General features: G+C 36.3%; 2 protein-coding genes across 2 annotated transcripts in view; both read left to right on the top strand.

The window, feature by feature from the left end:
- Positions 1–760: 760 nt before the first annotated feature.
- Positions 761–7,477, top strand: Smp_156240 (hypothetical protein; the record flags this gene model as incomplete). Its single annotated transcript, XM_018798317.1, has 7 exons — positions 761–859; positions 904–1,009; positions 1,044–1,156; positions 1,191–1,272; positions 2,744–2,964; positions 6,202–6,270; positions 6,984–7,477. The coding sequence occupies 7 exons, from the start codon at positions 761–763 to the stop codon at positions 7,266–7,268; spliced, it is 975 nt and encodes a 324-aa protein (XP_018653271.1). The 3' UTR covers positions 7,269–7,477.
- Positions 7,478–11,573: 4,096 nt separating this feature from the next.
- Smp_156230 (hypothetical protein) overlaps positions 11,574–14,831 on the top strand; it is a gene marked incomplete at its 5' end in the record, with an annotated part of 16,770 nt that continues 13,512 nt past the window's right edge. The window contains one exon of the mRNA XM_018798318.1: positions 11,574–11,642. Within this exon, the coding sequence (XP_018653272.1) occupies positions 11,574–11,642 (69 nt within the window). The remainder of the gene's footprint in view (positions 11,643–14,831) is intronic.

Below are 14,831 nucleotides of genomic sequence, written 5' to 3' on the forward strand. Positions count from 1 at the left end.
TACTTTGTTTCCTTATTACTAATTTGTACTTCATGGTCCCTCATAGTAAGGAAACACGACCAGAAGCTGCTAAACATGGCAAGCTATCAGAAGAGTGTTCACCAACGACAAACTCGTTGGGTTTAAACTTCTGGCTGGCCACGTCGTAGAGTTATCACTACCACACTAGAGGGTATGATCTGCAGCGGTAAATAAATCCCCGAAATCAATAGCTCTGTAAGTCTTCGACATTGGATGCTGACCACATTAGTTTTAATGGACTGACCTAGCTGAAGGCTCTCGGTCATGCATCCGCACTAGATCACGAGTGGAAACGCCGTGCTCAACATCACCTGCAGACGTTAGCCAGATTAGATTAGTCGATCCACGATATATCGATAACCTACCAAATATATCTTCAAACCTCCTCGCTTCTGTCTTTTGATTTCACTTGGTGGGTACGATTCATAACAGAAGGATGTTACTAGTTAAAGCGTTGTCAAACCCCGAATACCTGTGACATCTTCACTGGCACCAGTACGAAGGGAACGTCCCCTTCGTGTTATAAGATGAAATTCACTAAGATAACAATTATCAGCAGAGTAACCACTTAACTTTCGATGTCCGTTTATCGAGTGGACAGAAGAACTGCTACTTGTGTATAATGACTTTATGCTTAATAAACGCAATGATATGTAGATGTTTTCTCGTCCAACAAAGTACCACTTCTGGTCAACGAATATTGATTAATCTTTTGTCTCCTATGTTTTAGCACCATCTTATGGATGATTTTTTGACATTTGATGATGGCTTATTTGAGTCCAATGAGCGCACAAAAGGTTTGTTACCTGTCTTTCATCCAAATGAAGTGGGAAATCTAGTAGGTTATCACAATACACCGAGAAATTATTTATCTTTTCGCAGGAATTTTTATCAGGTAGTGGAGTGGAGTGTTTGAAGTCTTCAAGCGATTGGTTTTATTTATCAAAGAAGTACGACGATTGTCTGGAGTATTTGCTTCAACTATGGGGTTTCTCAATTTTTTTTTAATTTTTAATGTGTAGACCGTGGTCATAGTTACAATGGATTTCCTAAAAGAATTATTGCTGATGCGATTGTTAGATGCTATTTGAAACTGAACAAGCAGTGTGAACTGCTTCCTTATCTCCAACAGCACGTAACTCTCTATGATAATCGATATTATTAAAAAGAGCCAATTGTCAGTAAGCTATGAGGATTATATCGGACACTTGATGCTTCATTTTACTTGTTCAATAAACGAAACAACGCAAGGTATCATGTTTGTTATGATAGTTTTTATCTTGGTGTAAACTTGATAGTTTCTAGTTTATGGAGGTTGTATCTTTTTAGGGGGTAGTGGGTCGGGTTTTCTATACCTCAATCTTACTCATTATCTATGTCTTCAAACAAATTCGGGGTAAATTAAATTTATAATCCCTGCTCCTTATTTTACGTCTTTGGAGTCTTCCTTTGCTACCAAAGATATAAATCTTAATAAAAGGGGGATATCTGTCGGACAACAAATCCTCAGTTAGCCTGTCGAAGGGAACTTTCTGTAAGATATACAGGAACAGTGTGTCACCTAATACTATTGTAAGTCGACTCCAATAATTGCTCTTCGTACTTATATTTTCCAAAATAATCCTCATGTAAATCAGAGATTGATGTTGTTAACGGTTGTAGAAAGCTAAAATAAAAAGTGGCTGCCGATTCGTAAACATCTTCTGTACTTCTTCAGTTACTAAATCAGCCACCAATCCATCCAGGTTGATAAAACTCAAGGTTAGTGAAACAATCAACTCACTCAAAAAATTCGCTCGGTGATGTCAAACCAGGTATTAGCAGAGATTGATCTAGAAGCGACATTCCTCAGTTAAAAGAATAAAAGCACGTTTCAAGTGTTCTCGCACTCTCTCAAGGTGTTCGGCGGACGAGTTTATTGGTTTCCATCCCAACAAACTTATATCTTTGTACGATGAAAGAACCTCTAGCTAGACCGATTTCCAAAAAGTTGGACATAAAATGTGTGATATTTATAAGCGTATCTGTGGTATAGTTAAGATTGAGACTGGGAATACTTATAAAAAATTATTTTGTATGAGACATCTCACAACATAACTTATCATAAGCTCTGATACGATCACCATTATTCAATCAATTAGCCTTCAGTGATACAATGAACCCATTAAGTTATAACCTTACACTAGCTTATTTAGTATTTATTTATTTGTTTGGACGCAAATACTAATACGAATAGGGACTAAAATAAATATGTAATACATAAATAAAAAATGAAATTGTGAAGAGATGAGGGAAAAAGGGTAATTATAATCCAAAAACAACTAAATGAATGAGGGTGGCACAATCAGTAGATATGGAGGGCCCACCTGAGAAAGTTGAAAACAACTGACTCAAAACCAGTGGTGCACAATGACTTCAATATCCTAAGGGGTTGATTAGTGTATAAACATTGGCCACTGACTACCGTAGGATTGCGTTTCCTGATGTTGCTTGACTTCTTCTTTGCGGATTAGAGAGGAGCATTATCACAACTCTCATAGATATAACAATAAATAACTGTTTAGAGATTAATCCGCTTGCTTAGTGGGATAAAATTATCTTTACATATTTCCCCTTTAAAGCTGTATTTCGATGACTCCTAGACATTCATAGTTTAGGTGTTGACGTAGAGTATGAGTTCTGTTTACTTTGTGTTTGGGTTTCCCTCTTATTTTATACACAGGTCAAATTAATTTACTCCAACGTATTCTATTGGCACTTCCGCCATCATTTGTTGATGACTCATCAACATTTATTTGTAAAAATCTATTTACACAGTCTCAGTTATGGATCGACTTGTCAGTTGCTTGGGATCAAATGGAGACAGAGACTAGGACAATGTTTTATCCTGTATGGTTTTCTAAGGTAGCACTATTGTATGCTGAGCTTGTCAATACTAATCCAGTAAGTGCTTATTTGTGATTTTATTAAATTGGTTTCCTCCTTCCTTAAAACACTAGTTGCTTATTGTTACTGAAGTCGAAAAGCAGACCGTAGTACTTTTAGATTTCTTTCATTTTATGTTCATGTTAAATTTTAATTTCTGCACTGACTTACCACTTGAGATAGAGTATGTCTTTTTTCTCGCTTCGGCAAATCCAAAAGAACATTCTGAGCCATGTTGGTAGATGCAGACTACCTGGTTGGGGTCCGCGTGACTATCGTAACCAATGGTTGGAGACTCTAGGTGACGTGGCTCAGAATCGATCACAATGGCGTAGGTGTATACACTCTATATCTTCCCTTAAACTATGAGATTAAAATTGCTTCATATCTGTCTTTCTTCCTATACTATATCCTTATATACAATCTTTCATTATATACTACCACCACTAAATTAATTACTTCTATGAATCCGGTGTTCATCTTGTTGTGCTAACGAGGTATGGCAACTTGGACCGATGTATATATGTGCCTGATCCTACGTTGTCGCTGACTGACTGACTGACATTTCCGTCGACTTTGAGACCTGCTGAATGACCAATTCATTAAGTTTTAAAAAGTTTCAGAAGTAGGTACACCTACATTACAAGGCGCAGACCAATCAAAAGACAAAATTGTACTATAGAATAAAATATTTGTTACATGCCTCATAGCTCTTGAGTCTTCGCTTGACAGGTAGAAAATACCCTACTAGGGTTTATCTATAATGATCATTAAAATGTTTTTAGGCAAAGATACTGCGTCTCTGCTTTGCAAACAAAAATATGAACACCAATTTTTATATCAGTACGCCTGCTGTGATTGACATTCACTAATTAGTACGGTAGTCGAATAATTATCCAGTTACGAGGATGTACTTTACGCTGGCAACATTGCTGAGATTCTCACCTTCAAATGCCCTGTTACGGCTGAGGGTAGGAAGAGTCAGCTCTCCTCGAAATGCTCTCACATGGCCACGCGTATACAGTCACTACCAGGGAAATCCTACTCACTTCTCGTGGCGGGGGTATTTTTTTACGAAATTGAGAGGACGAAAAGCAAATGTCCGGTGCTTTAATCAGGTTGGTGGATACAGAAAGTCTATCTAGTCCTTAGAGTTACCATTCATAATTCACCAGGGGATATAACAGGGAGTTGGAAAGTCCTGATCCCAAACTAATGGTACACATGAGCTCCAAGATCCTGAGGAAACAAATGGCGTAGGAACTCATTGTTGATCACCGGCTACCATAGGACTGTATCTCCTGATGTTGCTCCACTGCCTTATGGATTAGACCTCTAGGTCAAAGGCTTGGGAGTGGCTCCTTAGGAAAACCACCTGCTTCGGTTTGGACGCCCGGACAGTATCCAAGCCCTCCTTGTACCAATGTTTATATCTATGTTGATAAAATACATTTAGAGATCAGCTTTAATAACATACATAGTTGGTTATCAGATAATTACATTAGACAAGTGTTAAGCACGATCATGTTAACAATAGTGATTCGCATCAAGTAGGGCATGTCTCATGAAATATATGGGGTTGATCAGTTATCTACAGGTGAATTCGGAGGATTTTTCTGCCCTTACTCAATTATTTTTGATCAGTTATCAGTAGGTATTCATAATAAATTAAAATCATCCACACATCTCGCTGAACTTTAAACGATGGGAGACTTTCATAAGGGTTTTTCGGATCAAAGTATGTAAAACTTATGGTTCTACCATTTGCAAACAGTTCTCTAATATGTTGTGGTACTGGATTATATTTGGGTCCTTTACAAGCTCATTTGTATTTGAATACCATTGATATTTAATACGTAGAAATAAATTACGATAGTTCCTACTTATTTATGATATCAAGGGATTGCTAAGCAGAAAAACTGTGACATATAGAAATACAAAATTGATTGGTTATGTATTTATGTTAAATAGCACAGTCACTATCATTTCCTTTTATCACATGGTTACATAAGAATCTTGTGTATATAATAAATATTTATGATAGATAGAATACGTCTAGCAGTGAAAAACAAGACGCGCTTTTTATCCTGTTTAAAATTTGTCATATGGATGTGCCTGCCACATTGCAATGTTGATATTCAAATTAGGGCTCGAAACCAGTATCTCTCACTTCTAATGTCCAACGCGTCATCCTTTGAGCTATTGAGTCCAAGTAGCTGCTAACTTTGTATCATTATTAGTATTAGTTTGAGTTATCTTGTTGTTGATATTCAGGAGTGACAGTTTATCAGTCCTTATTAATATATATATGCATTCTGTGCGGATCTCCTTAATGTAGACATTATATCATAGTTTATTTAAAATAGATGGATTTTGGTTAGCAGTGTAATTCATCTTTAGTGTTATTTTCTAAATCACTTTGTTCGTGGCACTCATGCTGAAGTGTATCGTGCTCTATCTCAATACATTATTGTGAATACATACATGACAAAATTGCAAATTAAGTTACTGTTGTCTTCAAAATATTACTTACATATTCGGAAGCTGTCTTCAAACAACCCGATTCTTATTTCTGAAGAGTCATAAACAGATACGTTAACATTACATTTGCAATGATACTTCAGGGAAGTCCTACTCACTGCCTTCTCGTAGCGAGAGTGTTGTTTACGAAATTGAGAGGACGAAAAGCGAATGTCCGGCGCTTTAACCGGGTTGGTGGACACGGAAAGTCCACCTAGGGAAATTCGAAAACCCTGATGCCAAACCAATGGTGCACATTGGCTCCAGTATCCTGAGGGAACAAATGGCATATGAATCAATTGTTGGCCACCGGCTACCATGGGACTGCATCTCCTCACGATGCTCCACTGCTTTGTGGATCAGACCTTTAGGTCAAAGGCTCCGGGTGTGGTCCTCTAAGAAAAACACCTGCTTCAGTTTGGGCACCTGGTCAGTATCACAGCCCTCACACAAATCAAATGAGATTTGTGTGGCGCATATATATATCTGGTGCCCCTTTGTACCAATATATATGTGTTTAAATAATAATAACATTTAAGAATTCTGTGCATCATATACTAGTCTGATAATGAATTTGATTTTAAATCAATGCCTAAAATGATTTGGTAAATGTTTATTATTGTGTGTACTGCTTCTCAATAAACACCATTTGCTTCTTTCATTAGCTTTATCAAGTATCCATTATTATTATACATTAACATAAAGGTTACGTAAATATTTCTTTCTTTTCATTAGAAATTAAATGAAACTTCACTTACATGGACTGATAAAGTTCTTAATCCAATACAAATCGAAATATGCCATGTAAGTTAAAGATTTGTTGATGTGAAATAAATAGTTATTATGAAAGAATCTATCCAGGTTTCATATAGGGTCATGGTAGTGTAACATGAATTAGAAATGTTCCCGAAGTATGCGTAATTGTCTATCCAGATTAAAATAGGTTGGGTAGGATTTGAATGTGACTAAGATATTCCCGGTGTAAATCATGTCTCGATATCATTATGGAAGGTATGTGTTGAATACAAATATAAACTACGATAAAATAGATATATTCAATATATAATTACTATAGATTGGGTCAGATGATTAATGAACATAGCATAATGATAGCAATAGAGTTATCTGTTTATGGAATTCTATCGCTATAAATGGTTTTTCAGCCAATTCTTTAAAAATTCATCACAGTACTTTTGTTCGCATTGTTTAGGTCGCTTCATCATAAAGAAACTTGTATTGAAGACTATGTGGGTCTTTTCTGTCATGCTGGAATGAGAAGACTCGGTCACCTATATACAGCGATCAGTTATCGTCTGGTGAAGGTGGGGTCAATCACACTGTTCTTAATCTTCAGTCTGTCATCAACGTAGAGCCTGGCACAAATGTACTGTATCTCAACTTGCCATACCACATTAATAGGACGAGATTAATCAAATTACTTAAAGATTTGTATATTATTACATTGAACAGTGTATTCTTTTAATAACATAAAGTATTTGTTTTATTTCTTGTCCTAGAAACTATCATTACGTATTTTAACTACATGTAGCAGTAGTGGTAGTTCTTCAACAAACCCATCTTCTACTACTACAATGGTAGATAAAGATAACGGTGCATATAGTCACGAAAATAATGTACAATTCAATGACGTTACTGTTACTCATGTATTACCGTATATTCCTAGTCAGAAATGCTGTTCTATTGATACTACTGTAGACACTAACAATCAAGATGAAGTCGGACACGTGTTCTTCCAATTGTTTGTTGCTCCATTCATGAATATTTATGAAAAGTCAATTTAGAAAACACCAGCATTTTTGCAATTGTTTTACATTCATTTGTAATTGTAAAGAAAGCTCCCGTTTTTTCCAAAAAGTCTATTTTGTTAGCTGATCAGCCACTTTGATTTAGATTTTGTTGATAATCAGTGTAAATGTGTGTTTGCCCAAAATTCTTTTTTTGCATTTCAAACATTACCAGACACTTTTCAAAAACAATCATGCCTCACTTTATGTGTATTATTTTGTTTCGAGCTTTGTTAAATTGGCGTGAGAGTAAGTTGGAAGAAAGCTAGGGGTAGCGAGACGGACATATGGCATCAGTCCCTGAAGCCATTGACTGTTAATATGAACCATGTTTAGTAGAAGCTAACTAACCACAATTAGTGATTAGAGACGTTAGGTGACATGTTTTGGAATAAGTTGCAGTGAAGCAGGTGCAGTCATTCTTTGTCTTATTATAGATCCTGAATGCCAGTATTTCTTCATATATAACTTCCCATTTTGTCTTCTCAAAGCATGTTATCAATCCCCAATCTTTATTATTGTTACTACGTTATTTCTCCCCTTTTTCTGTTCCGCTTTTCACATTCAACCCATTGTGCTAGTGTGGTATGGTAAATTGGGTTGATGCTAAGGCTTTGGCTAGTCTCTACTTTGATTATGATAATGACAATTACGTTGTCAGGTAACAATAAAAGAGAGACCATCATTGATTACAAATCACACTGTCTGTATGATCAAACCACTAGTTTCAGTCATCTCTCATAACAGCCAGTAGACCTGTAGTTTCTTTTTCATATATATATATATATATATATATATATATATATATATATATATATATATATATATATATGCTGAAAATAATAATTACTCCAAATCAATACCGATGCCAATAGTCTGATTTCCTCATATTCAAACGTCACCTAAAATGTGCCACTGATAAGCCTTCATTTTTTCGCTTCACATATTTCCTACTTTTAACAAAGATGGAAAATTACTTGGCGTGGTAGTGAATCTTCGTAAACTAAAGTGGTTGGGATACGTTACGTTTTTACAACTACCGCCTACCTCGATAACCGATGCTTGCTGGAAGGAATCTAGAGGCAGTCAAGCCAAAATATTTCATCAGTCTATGAAGTCATTATCACTTGGTTTGAGCCATGCTAATAACTGTAGTTTACCTAGTTGGGGTTCACGTTATTGTCGTAACCAACGGTTAGAGATTGGGTGACATGGTTCAGAATCATCCACAAGTGCATTCATCCTCTGTCTTCTCTTAGTCCCTGAATCTCAAAACCTTACTTTTTTTCTCTACACAATGTTTTCTATTGTTACTGATACTGTTATTATTACCACTCTGGGACTTGTCTATATATTCCTATCCCGCTGTAATAATGTGGTGTGGAAATGTGAGTCGAAGCATGTATTGGGTTCAACATTGCATATAACCGATTTTTAATTTCAATGATACTGATGCTCAAAGCTCAATGGTCACTTTCAAACATATCAGTGACATCATTCAGGGTAGCAAATTTAGCACATTAAAGTAGAACGATTGGATAGGACATAAACTTTTCGAGGTGTACCGTTTCAATGGAATGCTAGGTATGATCTTCATTAGACGAGTCCCAAAGAGAATGAGACTCGCGTCCTGGGTTTTACTGCTAGCTATTTATGTCCGCTTATAATGCTTGTGACCTAAGGCAGTATCGAAACAATCCGCCCAGGATACACGTATGACAAAAAGAGGATGGTCGATTGCAGTCCTAAACGTCAATAAGATGATTCAAGTAGCCAATACAAGATGAACTGAGGAGAGTTGTGTGTTGGTCTCAGGTCAGATAACGGTGACGGTCCACTGATACTGCGCAGATTGAAACCCTTTTCTGGCTAGTTACCGCGAAGCGCTGCCTGGCGAAATCCATCGATCTGTCCTGCCTTCCATTGCCGATGACGACTGATCCACCTAATGGGGCGGAAGTCCACGAGGACCCCCAACTGTTGAAACACTACAAATCACCAGGTCCATATGTCTGACCTCCGGTCCTTTTTAAAGGTGATGGGGACCTTCTGGCAAAAGAACTGATGGATTCATCTCCACTTTTCTGGCAATTAATGAGTGTTTCAGCACTGTGGAATAGGTCGATATTTGTTCCTACCTTTAAGAAGGGTTCACGTTGTTTCTGCAACATCGGGGAATAAGTCTACTTCCAATTACACTCCATAAATTGCTCAAAACCGGGGAAAGATTAACTCTTGGGGAGGAGGCCAGTTTTCGTTCTGATAGGATGTATTGATCATGTCTTCGCCCTCCTCTATCGTCATACTTATCACAGGTCAATAATCATGGTGTTCTTCAACATTAGAGTCGCTTTCTATTCGTTGGACATGACTGTTCTCTGGGGTTGTCTGTTGAAGGAGAGTGTGGCTGAAAAGTTTACTAGGAACTTGAAGGACATATACGAACACCACAGGCCGAGTAAGGACATAAAACCGCCTCTCTCCATTTTTTTCAAGCAGTGTTGCCTGATCTCACCATTCCCCAACTTTGCCATCGATGACGTTCTGGAAACAGCTCTGATGGATGTAGGTAATGGTGGTGTGATTCTGTTGCTTAGAGGAAGACTTTTCAACCTCAAACTTACGGATGATATTGCCGAATCAAAAACTTATGTTCTGCTGAGGCGTTGGCGATCCACTAATTTAAACCCGAACTCTGCGTACAAAACGTCCAAACTCTCATCTTTCCTTGGCCCTAATTCCTTTTTGTAGTATGTTTTGGTCCTGGTGTGGTGTAGGTTATTTATATCCAGATAAAAAGTATGCAACAATGGTCAGGCATAGACTGTATTTCAGTAGAAGATCGATGAGGAGAGAACGGGGACGTGACGTAATTGGTATGAAAATGCGTGAACAAAGGAATCTGAGACAATGGACGGATATTTGCGAAACGAACAGTCAAGATTGAGACGATGGATTGTCATTTTGCAAATTAACTGTTTACTATATGGTTCCCGTATTTTACTGAGACATTCTGTAATTTTGTGCCTAAATGCATTCAATTGCCCCATTCGTGTTCTTGTTCACTACACTGGTTTTTTTATATTAGTGTTTTTTAATTCCAAACCTTGATCACACATTGTTACGCTCTAACAATTTTTCTTGATTATTGTTCAGCTATTATTATGACCTTTATGTTGTTCATTTTTATTACCTGTCAAGCGGGCAATTATCTTCCATAATTTTGACCCGCAAATTATTTTCATCCTTATGTTTTCGTCCAACCCTCCTCTTCAAATCTGTTATCGATGACGTCCTGGAAACAGCTCTGATGGATGTCGGTCAGCTACAACGTAGGATCAGGCACATATATACATCGGTCCAAGTTGCCATAACCTCATTAGCACAACAAGATGAACACTGAATTCATAGAAATAGTTAATTTAGTGGTGGTAATATATAAATGAAAGATTGTATATAAGGATATAGTATAGGAAGAAAGACAGATATGAAGCAATTTTAATCTCATAGTTTAAGGGAAGATAAAGAGTGTATACACCAACGCCATTGTGATCGATTCTGAGCCATGTCACCCAGAGTCTCCAACCACTGGTTACGATAGTCACGCGGACCCCAACCAGGTAGTCTGCATTTACCAACATGGCTCAGACTAGAAGTTAATGACTTCAAGCACTGATGCCACGTTTTGGTTTGGCCGCCCCTAACTCTCTTTCAACCATTGCCTATACCAGTCAGCATTGTGCGTCATTTCAAAAACCTAGATTCTAAGATATGTTTTCTCTGTGTATCCCTCATAATGTGTTACTGTAATTTTGTTTTGCTATATTTTCTGATTAATTTCTTGTGTTTCTGAAAAATTGTCGCTGTGTGCAATATCACTAGTTCTCTTTCAATACACAAAAGGAAGCTGTTTCTTTTTCATATGACCAACCAGAAAATATGAGAATATTAGAATACTGAGGTACATTCGTTATCACTAACGGATGTGTAAATGTAGTTACACTAAATTTACTTGTTTTCATACACTCATCCTCAACAAAACTGTGGCCTTACGTACGTATATATATATATAAACCTAGACAAGTATTCTTCAATCGGCCTATTGATTTAAATATAATTCATAAAACAAACTGATTTCTGGAACTGTCCTACGTAAAGGTTTGAACAGTAGACACCTTCAAATCATCCAATCACATATCATATTAATCTTTATCCTTATTGGTTAATTAGTGATTTGATGATTTTATTTACACATAAGTCAAGAAAAATTGCGGTTTTCTAGCTTGAACTATTTCTATTGAAATGAGACGTGTTGTTATTCAATGTGTACACGATGATGATATTCCAGTATTAATGGAAATAATCAATTCGGTAAGCGCAAACAATGTTCAACATTATTTATGTGTGTAAGTTCGACTGTTAAGTCTATCTATTAGAGAGGTGACTTTGTGAAACAATTCGCTTATTTTGAAGTATATTATTATTATTGAAATTTACTTAGTAATGTTTGTTTGGATCCTCCCATTGATGTTTTTAGGACTGCAACTGGTCAGTCTCTAATTGGCATATGTGCATACTGTGCGTATTGCCTCGATATAGCCTTAATTCACAAGCATTGTAAGCAAAGATGGATAGTGGCTAGCAGTGAAATCCAGTTTGAGGCGCGTTTCGTCCTATTCGGGACTCGTCAGCTGAATGTACCTGCATCTCAGAGTTGATGTTTACTCTGGGACTCGAACCCAGTACCTTTCGCTTCAAACGCCATCACGTTATCCACTCGGCCACTGAGTCCTGATAGCCACTTGTTTGTGCATTGGGGTGAAGTTGAAATTTACTTAGTATTGTTTGTTTGGATCCTCCCATTGATGTTTTCATTATTAGAACAACATATGTAAGCGAACAATTGTTTTCAATTAGATCGTCATCAGGCTTTACTCTAATATACGTGAATATTTATATGAAAATGTTAGACCAATCAAGGCTATTTGAGTCAATAATCACAATGAAATAGAATACGTTACCAAGCATAATAATAGTTAAAAGTACAAGTTGATAGTGGGAAGACAGGTGTACTGATAGTAGTAAGAATAGTGGCTCGTTAAGTAGAAGCGTGTATAGAAAAAGACCCTCTGCCTGCCAATACACTCACTTCTATAGCTTTACACCTATCCAATATAAGAGAAACTTGGTTAGATGCCTCACTAGTAGAGCAAATAAGATCTGTTCTGTTGATACTTTAAGTCAGGAACTGCAATTTATCTATAACTCACTGACTGAGATCGGCTACCCTGCTGCGTTCATCAAAAAGTACATGTATGATACAAGGAAGAAGTCGGAGATTTCAACTGTTCGTAAGAAGCCTCTATACATGAAATTACCATTCAACGGGGATGTAGCTAGTGAAACTCTGAAAGATAGGTTAACAAAAGTAATTAGTAGAACTTTCTACGCAGCCTATCTCGCATTGACTTTCTCGAGTCGACCAGTGATGTCTACTCAAACGAAGGATAAGTTACCTGAGTTGGCCTCCTCTGTGTGCATTTATAAGTTCAGCTGCTCCTGTGGAGATAGCTATATCGGGCGTACTACTAGGCAACTTAACCAACGAATGAGTGAACATCTACCAGCATGGTTTGGAAAGGGCCAAATAAAAACAATACGCAGTTCTATCTTGGCACATCTAATTGATAGTGGTCATATTGTCGATAAATTGAAATCATTTCAAGTGATCTATCGTATACCTCCATCGTTTCCCAACGGAGTTCGCTCCCGTCTACTTCATATAACAGAAGCCATAGGAATTCGTACATTCCATCCCAATTTATGTGTACAGAAGAAATTCGTAACCCCCCTATCCCTTCCATGGCCGGATATAACTTAATAAATGATATTATTATTATTTGTAAAAATTTTATTTTGGTTATCATTTTTTTTGTAATTTTCTACCTCTTTCCGTTTGTATTCTTCACTATCTATTTACTTACATACTTCTTATTACGTAATGATTTTAATGTTTTGTGATTACTATTCCAGTCTATTTACCCACGTTTGACCTCTTAATTCTTATGTTTAATTATTGATAAGACTTTTGTTATCGTAATTTATTATCCTTATTACTACTCTCAGTACACATGTCTTCCCACTATCAACTTGTACTTTTAACTATTATTATGCTTGGTAACGTATTCTATTTCATTGTGATTATTGACTCAAATAGCCTTGATTGGTCTAACATTTTCATATAAATATTCACGTATATTAGAGTAAAGCCTGATGACAATGTAATTCAAAACAATATTGTTCGTTTACATATGTTGTCCTAGTTTTCATTATTATTATTATTATTATTATTATTATTATTATTATTATTATCATTATTATTATTATTATAAACTAACGTCATCTACAAATCTACCGAAATGTAATTAACGTTGGATAAGATACCTGTTTCATCCTAATAAGGGACACCAAAGTTAATATTCACCTATTATCTCATGGCTCAGTCCAGTGACAAGTGGTAGGTGTAGACTACCTGGTTGGGATATGCTAGATGATAACAACCGATGGTTAGAGACCTTGAATGACATGGCTCAAAATTGTTTGCAATGACGAAGGTACATCCACTCTTTGTATTCTGCCAAATTCTAATCTTCTGAATTCTTCATGTGTCTATCTTTTCTCTCTTTTCAAATTTATTTCACTGGATTATACTCTTTGAATAACATCTTCAAGCCCTAATTTTTCACATTAATGCTTATACTCTTATTGCTTCTATCACTATGGGATTTGAATCGACAACTGCATTTCTTTGCTAATGTGGTATGGTAACTCGAACTGATGTACGTTCGTACGGAGTTCTACGTTGTGACTGACTGAATGAGTTATCATTAAGCCACTGATTTAAAAATAAATGACATAAGATAAGTAATTCTATATTATATAGAATAATGAGTAAATACTACAGTGAATTACCAAACAACTACTAAATAATTGTCTAATACTATCTATTATCAGAAGGGTGATCGTCGGCTCAAGGATGATTAGGTGTAGAGCGGCTCTTTATATTCAATTGTTCAAGCAAAAAAATTATCTGGAGATTCATACAAACATAATTTTAAAGAGCGAAAAGGTTACGATTAGCAAATAATATCTAGCATCAATGAATAGCTGTTCGTGTTTCACAAAAGACATTGAGTACACATTTAAAAGCTGAAACAAATGATAATCTTATAGGTAATAAAGTAGTTTTAGCTCGTTTTACAGCAAATTTAACAATGAAATGATTTCAAGTAAAGAAGGTAATGTTGTTCGTTTGAAGGAAACCTTACTTTTTATCATCACCGATCGCTTGTGTCAAGCTTGTAATAAGCTCTGAACGTTCGTCTTCTGAACTTCTATCATAAATTAAGCCCAAAGTTGCAACAACAACACACTGTACAGACTCTATAAATAGAACATATAGATAGGTGAGTGAAACTCTACAACCAAGCGAATGTGATACAAAAACTCTTGTATCTTATTTTTTTGTTATCTAGAAAATAACCATTATTATGACTTTAA

Source organism: Schistosoma mansoni, chromosome 6 (assembly GCF_000237925.1).
Source record: "Schistosoma mansoni strain Puerto Rico chromosome 6, complete genome".
NCBI classification, from domain to species: domain Eukaryota; kingdom Metazoa; phylum Platyhelminthes; class Trematoda; order Strigeidida; family Schistosomatidae; genus Schistosoma; species Schistosoma mansoni.